This window comes from Triticum aestivum, chromosome 2D (genome assembly GCF_018294505.1).
Source record: "Triticum aestivum cultivar Chinese Spring chromosome 2D, IWGSC CS RefSeq v2.1, whole genome shotgun sequence".
NCBI classification, from domain to species: Eukaryota; Viridiplantae; Streptophyta; class Magnoliopsida; order Poales; family Poaceae; genus Triticum; species Triticum aestivum.
This window is the reverse complement of record NC_057799.1, coordinates 463,379,935-463,390,932: the sequence shown is the minus strand read 5'-3', so window position 1 is coordinate 463,390,932 and position 10,998 is coordinate 463,379,935. Positions and strand designations below refer to the sequence as shown.

The window sequence follows — 10,998 nt, the reverse complement described above, 5'->3', positions numbered from 1 at the left end:
GCTTGGCCAGCAAAACTTACTTACGTTAGCCCCTTCTTTTGGACAAATTCTTTAGGTTAACCCTAGCTCGGGGAAAGCGCAGCCAACGCTGCCACAAATGTGATGTGAGGTCGTTTTCTTCTCCGTGCGCCGTCCGGTTTTAAACGCCATCGCCGCGCCCCAACGGTCGTCTCGGCGCAGGACGCGTGGAGCAGCGCTCGCTTCTAGAAACCAAAGGGGCCCACCGCCCACGGCCGTGACGCGTGAGTGCACGGCAGCCCTGCGATCCTCCCATCGGCCGGCCCAGACCGCTCTCCTCCGACCAGAGCGGCGGGCCTGCCATGCCTGTTCCTGTTTTAAAAGTCACGTCCTGAGGGTGAGACGAGAACAGAGCAGACATCAGAGAGAGCAGAGGAAGAAAGCACCGCCAGCTCTGCATCGCCGTGGAGCGTCTCCGTCCGCCGCCGCTGCCGCCGGAGCAGTAGCACCGCCGGTGAGTCCTCCCCTCCTCCTTCTTCCTTGATTCCATCGCTTCCTCGCCATCCGAGTTCAGGTCGGCACTGGTTAAGCTGCAGTGAGCCAGTGACCTCCTAAGCGACGGCTTGTTCATTCAGCGTAGAATTCTACTGGAGAGCCTAGTGAGAAAGCATTTTCCTTTGGTCGGGAGCAGCAGCGGCATTGGGACTACCGGAGGGGATATGATCAAGATACGAGCCCCGGAGCTGTACAGAGACAGCGGCGCCTACGAGGCGAGGAAGAGGCAGTCGCTGAGGGCGCGCTACATCTACGGGCTCATCTTCTTCGCCACCAACCTGCTGGCCTGGTTCATCAGGGACTACGGGGCCAAGCTGCTCGGCGGACTGCACCGTACGTCCACCCTCCGCATTTCCTTCCAAACCTTCTGCATTTGCCATGAAAGATGGATGACACATTCTGAATTTGCTGTGCTCTGTGCTGCTGTCTGTCTGCTGTGATCTTCAGATATCCCGGTCTGTGGAGCAGGGGACTCGAAATGCTTCCGTTCTGGAGGGGTGCTTCGGGTTAGCCTGGGCTGCTTTGTATCCTTGATTGCAGTACAAGGAGACAGGGATTGTTTTGTCTTGCACCTGAATTTCCGTCCTAAGCAAAACTAAATTGCTCGTGCCGAAGACTTATGAGCAATGAGATCAATGAACTGTTTGTGTTCCTTTTGTTCACTTCCTTATACCAAGCGGCAGATATTTTTCTGGGTGATGTTTGCCACAACATTTGGAACACGCAAGCTCCAGGGAGTTCGTAATTCGTGGCACTCTGGATGCTGGACCCTCAAGTTTCTGGTGTATGCCGTGTCAATCGTCACCCCGTTTATCATCCCTAACATCTTCATCCAGCTCTATGGTAAGTTTCTTTTCGGCCCATAATTGTCACTCAGTAAACGGTAGTCACTTCTCTGCTCACTGCGTGGTGTGCCACATTTTAGTTGCTGCTAAGAGTGAATGACATGGTTACCTTAATAGATGTGCATCAATGATACACTAAAAAATGTTGCCTTTCCTTCAGATGATAATCATCATATCTGCTACATTTGAGTGAATTGCAAAAAACATCGACATTGAAGGCTAGGGTTGCAGAAATCACAAGTCTCTAGTTTTGTGCCCAAAAACACTAATTCCCAGGCTAATTTTTTGCAAAAACCACAAGTCGCTTGGTTCGCTCGTTTTAAGTGGGATTATGACAGGTGGGACCCGCTTTTGTCGACGTGGCATAACTGTTCATCCCTTTGACTCGTTAGACGCCGTCAGACCCCGTGCGCGGGCCGGCTCGAGCCGGAACCCTTTTGACCGGTCCCTCCCCGCTAGCTCTTCTCCATCTCTTTCCCTCCCCCACACCCTCTCCTCTCAGACATGGCGACGGCGAGTGGCAGCGGCGACTGCGGTGGGCCTGCCGGTGGCGGAGACGACAGGCCACCGGAGGCGGATCTCTTCGGCAGCTCAAACCCCGGCGCCCCTTCGGACAGCAGCCCCAACCCCAGCCCCCAGCACTCGCTGGAGTTCGCGGCGGCTAGATCTTGGGCCAGGGCCGTGAAGGCGGATCCGACGGAAAGCCACCTGTGGGGCTCGTCATTCGGCGGCGTCTAGTAAGTTAACCTCATTTGTACAGATTCTAGGGTTAGGGTTAGGATTCGGCAGCTGGATCTTGGGCTGTATGTATGTGTGGTTATTTTGATTTGCAGTGTTAAACCTAGCTTGGGTACTGAAACACTCAATTTGATTTTGGGGGAGGGGGCAGGGGAATAGCCCACTGTCATACACTCATATATGTGTCATATTAATTTTATTTAGTTGATATGTAGCAATGTGAACTGTTAATTAGAGCAGTGCCAATACAGAACACATTAGAGTAGCTTATTTTGTTAATATGCAGTGTTAATTAGAGTACATTAGAGTATCTACATCTGTAGTTATGCATTGTTAATTAGAGCAGTGCCAATAAAGGGCAAATTAGAGTACCTTCTTTTGTAGTTATGCATTGTTAATTAGAGCAGTGCCAATAAGAGGAAAGTATAGTAGCTTCTTTTGTAGTTATGCATTGTTAATTAGAACAGTGCCAATAAGAGCAAAGTATAGTATTTTTTGTTAATATGCAGTGTTAATTATAGCATATTACTGTGAACTTTTTTATAGTAATTATGCAATGTTAATTAGAATTGTTGTTTTATCTTGTTGTCTAGTTTGGACGATGCTGTTTGGGAAGTTAGAATGCACTTCCATAAAAGAGACAACTTGGAGAGATCCCTCTGCATTTCAGACATCACATATCACAATTTGGTAGCATTAATAGAGACAGAGGGATATGGGCTGAATGATTACATTTACTTTGTGAGGGAGCCTGGTGTGGGTATTGAAGGATTGGTAGAAATTTCTGATGATGATAAGGTGGATGAAATGCTTGACCATATTGCTAATAAGGATCAGACTGTAGTGAATTTGACAGTGATTAGGGCCACTGATCCAAGACCTGCAGATTTGAATGCAGGCTATTTGTATGAGAAGGTTCCTTTGAGTCAATTAGGAGAAAAACCTGTCTATGAAGTCAATCCTTCTGGAGTTCTATTCAGATCACCTGAGAAATCAAATAAACAGAGGCAGTCAGAGCCACTTCAGTTCTTTTCCACAGCAGAGCACAAACTTAGATATTGCTATGGAGCAAGATGAGCAGGAGACACTAATGGAGCTAAAGAGGAGAACCAAGATTGAGAACTTTAGGGTGCCTCGACGTTGAAACAACCACCTAAATGAGTCTAGGGTGCCTCGACGTCGAAACAACCACCTAAATGATTCTAGGGTGCCTCGATATAAAAAAAACACCTAAATGAGTCTAGGGTGCCTCGACGTCGAAACAACCACCTAAATGAGTCCAGGGTGCCACGACGTCGAAACAACCACCTAAATGAGTCTAGGGTGCCACGACGTCGAAAAAACCACCTAAATGATTCTAGGGTGCCTCGACGTCGAAACAACCACCTAAATGAGTCTAGGGTGCCTCGACGTCGAAAAACAACCTAAATGAGTCTAGGGTGCCTCGATGTCGAAAAACCACCTAAATGAGTCTAGGGTGCCCCGACGTCGAAAAAACCACCTAAGTGAGTATAGGGCTATTTCAGATATACAAATCAACATCAAAATTCATCACATTCAGCATATTGGGAGATCCATACATAAGCAATACATAACTAATTAGTAGCATAATCGGGGGATCCATACATGACCATTACATAACTAATATGTAGCATAACTGGGAGATCCATACATGAACATTACATAACTAATAAGTAGCATAATTTGGAGATCCATACATGACTAATAAGTAGCATACTTGGGAGACCCATACAGGACCATTACATAACTAATAAGGAGATCCATACATGACCATGAACTCCATGACCATTACTACCCACTGTGGCTCATTCATCTAAGATTGCCTTGATCCCATTCAGCTTGGCCTTGGTCTGCTCCACAACCTTCTCAAGCTCATCAATATGGGCCTGCAACTTAGTCTTCTCTTCAGCAAGCTTCAACTTCATGTTCCTAATGACACTGGCTTGAGATACTGTCAGGTTCTTAACCATGTCATACTTCTCCTGGAGCTTGCTCTCATCAGGCTTCCTTTCCATCTGGGCCCTCCTCTCATTCTCATCCAAAAGGGCTTGAACATCTCCAACCAACTTGTCATAACTGGCCTGCAGCTTGATCTTCTCTTGTGTCAGTTTGTGAACAGCAAATGAATTCATCAGGTTGTCCTCAGTCCTGTTTCTCTTGGACTGTTCATACATATCCCACAACTTGGACAGTGCATTCTCCATTGTAGCTGGCCAAGATGGATCAACCCATTCAACTAGTCCACAGTTTTTACCATCTTGTTAAATTACAGTGTTAAACAGCAAGATATGAGCTACATGCCAAGATGAGTTCTTTACTAATAACAAGTAGGCACTCCAACCAGTACCAACAATTAGGCAATCTAAATAATGAGTGCTTACTAACTAAAAGCAACTAGGCCAGCAGTACTTAATAACAATTTTTAATGAGTGCTTCCAACCCCATGCACATGCTTGACATATAAACAAACCTCACTTGTCCACACTGTCACATGCTGACATATTAACAAATGACCTCACTTATCCACACTGTCATATGCTCACATATAAACAAAATGAACATGCCACAACACTCTGCACAGATGCTCACATAAATACAATGACTTCACTGAGCCAATAAGCATTGGGCACATATTTAAACAGCCTAACTAACAAGCCAGATCTGCTAACTACCAAAATCAGTACTAAACAATGACCAAATGATTAGACCACAACAGCTAATTAGCAGAAATTTGACACATACCTTCATAGCACAGGCAAGGAACCTCCTGCCAGTATGGATGCCCTCGAAAGCAACAAGTCTTTCTGCTCGCTTCCGGTGTTCATGGCACAAAACAGAATCATTGCCCTCGAAATCGGAGTCATCCGTGGTAGCAGGGATCTGCACGTGCAAAGGAAAGCAAGAGATTTGGGAAGGAAACTTCAGATCTAGCTCAAGAGGAAAATCCCCAAATCCAAACCCTAACCCTATTTCTACCAACTCACCTTCACGATGCCGTCGTCTGAACCTGAGGTGGCGTACTGGTAATACCTGCCGTGCTCACCTTCACTGCTGTCATCATCCTCACTCCAGGAAACCATGGTGACGCGGTGGCGGCGGCGGCGGTCGGAGATGTGGACGGGTCGACGGCGGCGAACGAGTGGGAGCAGAGAGCGCGAGCGAATGAGGGTTGGGGTGGGTGGGCCTGTAACGATTCGAGGATGGACCGGTCAAAAGGGTTCCGGCTCGAGCCAGCCCGCGCACGGGGTCTGACGGCGTCTAACGAGTCAAACGGATGAACAGTTATGCCACGTCGACAAAAGCGGGTCCCACCTGTCATAATCCCACTTAAAACGAGCGAACCGAGCGACTTGTGGTTTTTGCAAAAAAAATAGCCTGGGAATTAGTGTTTTGGGCACAAAGCTAGAGACCTTTGATTTCTGCAACCCTAGCCTTCAATGTCGATGTTTTTTGCAATTCACTCGCTACATTTCACCCAAAATAAGTTCATTTCGTTTCAGTGTACCATTGCAAAGGTGTTGTATTTGGAAACTGTAAATTTCTTACAAAGAGGGAAATAGTCAAACTTCCAATGGTACGTAGTCTTTTTTGGAACAAATTACCCAACTATCCTCAAGGTGGAAATACAAAAAACGGGTTAAAACTTAAAAACACACTTGCATTATTTTTAGGAAGACTGAAATTCTATATGTAGATCGTTGGGTGAATAGTGAGCTTACAAATTTTGGGCAAGTAAAAGCGTCAATATGATATTTATAAGAGAAAATAGAAGACATTCGGTGAAAAGCAACACCCTATTGCCTTTTGAATTTATTATATCAAGTCACATGTTGTTATTGTAAGGACGGTATAGTCATTTCACCATGGTCAAACCCATTAACCCTAATCAGAGACTCAAGAGTGTTATAATGATCCCATTTCACCTTTTTTTCAAACGTGTGCATGTGGTGTGCGTTTTAGGTCTGCCGCACCGGCTGTTGGTCCCGATACGTTATGCGGATGGATCGGCGATGACACCGGTTTTAGATATGGCGAGTGAGAGCACTCCACATTATCGAGTTTGTATGTGTGAGTGGTGGCTTCGGGTGGATTGATGTATCTTCTTGTCAGATCTTTATGGAATAATTAATAAAGATGGCTGCATGCATCGATTGATGCAGAGGCCGGGGGTTTAACTTCCTTTTCTAAAAAAACAAATCGCCTTTTTTCAATGGTAGTGCAGCAATTAGCATGTTTGCAGTGATACATTGGCAATTCTCCCTTTTCTCCCCGCAATATATAAGAGAGGCTATGATTTAAGTGTCAAGGCCAAACCGGCAACTTACAGATCCTTTATTTGGAAACAAAAAAAATGAAAACATGACATGAAAACCAATTTTAATTTATTCTGTAGCACTAGTTCCATTATAACTTTGCATCTGAATAACAAGCCTAAACATTAGTGGGCTGAAGAAATCTACTCCATATCCTCTGCAGGTGAAATTGCTCGAATGGGTGCCGGGTAATTTTAATGATTCTTGTTTATATTACTGAGTTTTGAGAAGTTTCAACCATTACATATTGCAATGGTTTTGAAATTTCCACTAAACTCACGTTGCATTACAGGTTATAGTTAATTTATGTTTCGTATTCCTCCAGGATATTTCTCATTCTGCAGCTTATAAGCATGCTCCACCTCATATCATGGTGCAATAAACGTTGGATGCCATATGCTGGATCAAATCAATGGTACATAATTATTTGAATACTCGGACATTTAATTTGCTGTGTCCTGGTGTCTCCATTACTTCAACACAATGCTAAAACTATTTCAGGCCATGACAAGGATGATGTTTTGTGTGCTTTTCAGCGGCCTGTTCGGATTGTTCTTGTCAACTGTCTCCTTCATTGCCTCATTTGCCGGAATCCTCGTGCTATATATTCTGTACGTTCCAAACTCATCATGTGTGTTCAACATCTTCACTATTATATGGACGGCAGTCCTCGTGAAGATAATGATGGCGGTGTCACTACACTCAAAGGTACGAGAATATTGCAGCTCCTGGCCCCAACTTAGTAATAGAGTAGTTAGTGATACAGTATTCACCGGGAACTTTTTAATTGAGATAAATGTTGTGAAAAGAGAGGATTCAGAAAAAAAAACATTGAAGTAGTATTAAACATAATTAAGCAAATATCAAATACATAAGTGGCGTTAGGAGCAGAAATAAGTTGAAATGATAGGTTTTGGGAAATGATCAGTTGGCACAAGAAAGAAAGGGCATATGTTCAGTTACAATAAAGAAAATGGCAAATGGTTGAAGTTACATGAACTTTGGGCCAAATGATCAGATATCTCCCCTATCACATCGCTTCCCATTCTACTTTTATACTATAACTGCAATCAGTACTGGTGCCCTATTGCTGCAGTGCTGCACCTCTATGTTTAACTGATGCCCAAAACTGTTTGTGCTCCCTTTTTGCCTTGCATTGCTTCAACCTGCATAATGTGTATGATTTTAATTTATTTTGCTTGCTAAAAAGGTTAATGAGGGTCTTCTATCTTCTGGAATAATGGGCTCATATATTGTGTTCCTTTGTTGGTCTGCACTGCACAGGTATTATCTTATCCTTAGATTTATATTCCTCGTTTGCCCTTCTACTTAGGGTCACGCTACGCGTCCGCCGACGGATAGCTAGAAAACATCCGCCACCTTGTTAGCCGTTGGATGGACGCGGGGATGTCCATCCGATTAACCCACTCACAAGCGCCACCTCCCTTTTGCAACAAGGGCGGTGTTGCGGAACAAGTCCTGCAACAGGATGCTTGTTGCAAAACGTCGGAACCGCTATTTACCTCCCTGAAACATAGTCTGTGTTGCAGATTTTTTTTTGTAACTGAGGTCTTGTTTCAGTTTTTTTTATAACTGAGTTTTGTTGAAAAAAAATTATTTTCACTTTTTTGCAACATATATTATGTTACGGGAGAAACTTCTGCAACATTGGAGTTGTTGCAGAAAATTAGAGGAGGGTCACGAGGAGTCAGGGGCACATGTCACGTGGGGCACGTGTCGTACGAACCAAATATGCGTTGTGTTGCAGATTTTTTTTTTGGACGTGCTACGTATCAGCCGGCGAATCTTTTTAAAGGATCCACCAGATCTCGTGGCTTAGTGTTGTCCTCATTTCTGAAACAGAGGGTGTGTTGCAAGTTTCCTTTTGCAACACAAGTCTTATTGCAAAAATATTTGCAACGAGGTTAGTGTTGCAAATATATTTTTTGCAGCAGAGGTCTTGTCGCATTTTTTTGCAACAGAGGTCTTGTTGCATATATTTTTTGCAACACGCGTCTTGTTGCATTTTTTTTTACGTCTTCAATTTTTTGCAACATCGGTGTTGTTGCGGAAGGTATTTTTGCAACACAGATGTTGTTGCAGAAAAATTACAGTAAAGAAGTGGGGGGGGGGGGAGGGGGGGCACGCATGGGACACGCGTCACACGCTCAAGGCGGCAGACGCGCGGTGTTGGATCAGCCGGCTGTTCACAAGCTTTTCCCTTCTACTTAACATTGCATTTACGACTCATTTTCATGAATTGCAATGTGCAGCGAACCACGAACAGGAAAGTGCTACACTGAGATGAAAATTGGCAAGGATGGTAATTGGGCTACTATAATTGTAAGTGAAAAATGTTAGTTTCTAAACTATCACCTAGTTGCAATCTTGGGAGATTATTGTAACTGAAATTGGCACCGAAATTTCTCTGTACATTTGCTTGGTCAAAATTTGTAAAGACCACCTAGTGCCTCACCTGAACTAATGAGTGGATCCTGTTTGTTCAGCTTTATTAAGGGTCTACCACGACATATCTTTGTTCGTGTAGCATTGTAGGGGGTGGTGGGGTTCGCAACATATTTCCGATAGAGTGCACTCGCAATATATGTTAAGCATGTTTACTGTTTTTTCTGAATGGGCTTGTCTTCACTTTTAGTTCGTGCTAGTAAATGCAGTCTTCATGTTCTAATTAATCACTTTGTGCTTTGCCAGAGCTTCATTATTGCGATTTGCTCCATTGTCTCGGCCACATTTTCTACGGGAATCAATAATAGATCCTTTCAAGTAAGTTTTAACTATGAGTTTTCTGCATAGTATTCAAGTTCTTTGTTGGTATACAAATGATCGTTTCTCGGCACCTTGTTTCCATGCAAACAATCAGTTGTTCCACCTGGGCTTTGCCATTTTTCTTGATTAAGTACCAATATGTGGAGCTCTTTTGATAATTGCATCAAAATTACAGTTAGGTCTGTTGGCACCTCCTTAATCAGTCGTTCCAAGAATAAGAATTACTGTCTATGCTAATTGACTCTTTTTTTCTGAAAGAGTATGTTATTTAATACTGACTGTCATGAATCTCCTCAGTGCTGTACACATTACCCACGATACTAACAAAAATGTTATATTTCCAGTTTCGAAGCGATAAGATCCAGTTGGAAGAGGATGCCCCCTACAGCTACGAGATTTTCCACATTGTGTTTGCGGTGGGGGCTATGTATTTCGCAATGCTATTCATAAGCTGGGAGCTTAACCATCCAATAACAAGAAAGTAAGACGCACTGTGCAGAAATGCACCTATCCTTGTAATTTGAAGTGACAACATGCTTTCTAATATAAGTAGTTCGGTTCTTGCCTTCAGTGGCATAATTCTGCATTGCCACCATGCATTTAGTAACATCTCTCTCACATCCTCCCATTTCTCAATCAGGTGGAGCATAGATGTTGGATGGGCAAGCACATGGGTAAAGATCATGAATGAATGGCTGGCATTTTGCATATATGGTAAGCCGCCATTTCCTGTTGTTTCCATGCAGCTGTATTAACTGAAATATTTGCTTCCGCTTCACATAACAGCTATCCCCTCTGTTTTCAGTTTCAGTACACTACAAGCTAAGTTTTAGCGTGTTTGTTCCCTCATTTCAGTCCGTGTGTAGTCCATATTGAAATATTCAAAACATATTATATTTGTGAACGGAGGGAGTAATTCTAAAGAATGTGGATCCTTTTTTTTTCTTTCAGAAACTGTCTGTCGCATTTGCAGATCCTCCAATTCATTGTGAATTATATTTACTTACTTATTTTGCATGTGGTTGCAGAGGACATGGTCCGAGTTAGCATTATTGCTGCAGTAAAACTGACGTTTTGTCCTCTGCGCACTGCAGTTTGGAGACTGATCTCCCCAGCCCTGGCGAGGAAACAACCTGCCAACGATGAAGAGTCCGCCTCCACAACATAGTTTTGACAATAGCTAATTCTTCCTGACCAATTTTTTTGTAAGTCAATTCATAGCTTATGCATATATACAACAAAAAATGTTCAGGTGTATTCTGTATGTTTAGGTGTATTACAGCCACACTATACCCCGCAAAAGAAAATGCACACTAGTGTGAAGTTTTGTACAAGTACTCATACGTGTGCTGTATCAAGGCCTGTGACTCCATCCAACTGCCCCCAAAGTCAAATTCTTATTTCAATGAATGTTTAAAGAGTATATCTGTCAAATGTTCTCACCCACACCAACTACTTTTTATTGAAGAACCCACACCAACCACTGAAAATTAGAGAACTTTTCAAATGCTTGAATGGGTCTTGCTCAGGCCGAATTACTCCATGGGCTCCTTGTGCGAAACGAGAGCCCATCTCAAGATCTTCCATCAAGAGCTCTGGCAGTGTCTTGCAAGGCATGCAAAGCACCGGGTAGAAAAGAGAAGAAAATCAGCGAGTTCCAGTCTCAATCGCCTGAAAATCCAAATGCAAAGCCGGTTTGCGCGTCCGCCTCCGAGCCGCTGTCCCGTCACCGCACGCCCTAGTTTCCACCACTATGCCCGTTGCTGTCGATCCAGATCCCG

General features: G+C 43.8%; 1 protein-coding gene across 5 annotated transcripts; it reads left to right on the top strand.

Annotated features, from left to right (window-relative positions):
- Positions 1–208: 208 nt before the first annotated feature.
- LOC123053848 (probable serine incorporator) lies at positions 209–10,623 on the top strand. Of its 5 annotated transcripts, none has more exons than XM_044477428.1 (13): positions 209–472; positions 653–846; positions 961–1,037; positions 1,197–1,356; positions 6,594–6,618; positions 6,756–6,845; positions 6,967–7,138; positions 7,641–7,714; positions 8,704–8,773; positions 9,143–9,214; positions 9,562–9,698; positions 9,858–9,931; positions 10,312–10,623. In XM_044477428.1, exons 2-13 carry the CDS (start codon positions 678–680, stop codon positions 10,383–10,385), a joined length of 1,194 nt encoding a protein of 397 aa, XP_044333363.1. In that variant the 5' UTR covers positions 209–472; positions 653–677; the 3' UTR covers positions 10,386–10,623. The 5 variants fall into 5 exon arrangements, with proteins under 5 accessions (XP_044333363.1, XP_044333360.1, XP_044333362.1 ...); XM_044477425.1 differs by having other exon boundaries at positions 210–472; positions 650–846; XM_044477427.1 differs by having other exon boundaries at positions 210–472; positions 555–846.
- The last annotated feature ends 375 nt before the right edge of the window (positions 10,624–10,998 follow it).

Bases quoted from the DNA above. Each gene is read 5' to 3' on its own strand.
- LOC123053848 (XM_044477428.1), top strand. From the start codon at position 678: ATGATCAAGATACGAGCCCCGGAGCTGTACAGAGACAGCGGCGCCTAC. The intron at 1,038-1,196 runs GTATCCTTGATT...ACCAAGCGGCAG, and splicing joins GGGTTAGCCTGGGCTGCTTT to ATATTTTTCTGGGTGATGTT. The intron at 1,357-6,593 runs GTAAGTTTCTTT...TATCCTCTGCAG, and splicing joins CATCTTCATCCAGCTCTATG to GTGAAATTGCTCGAATGGGT.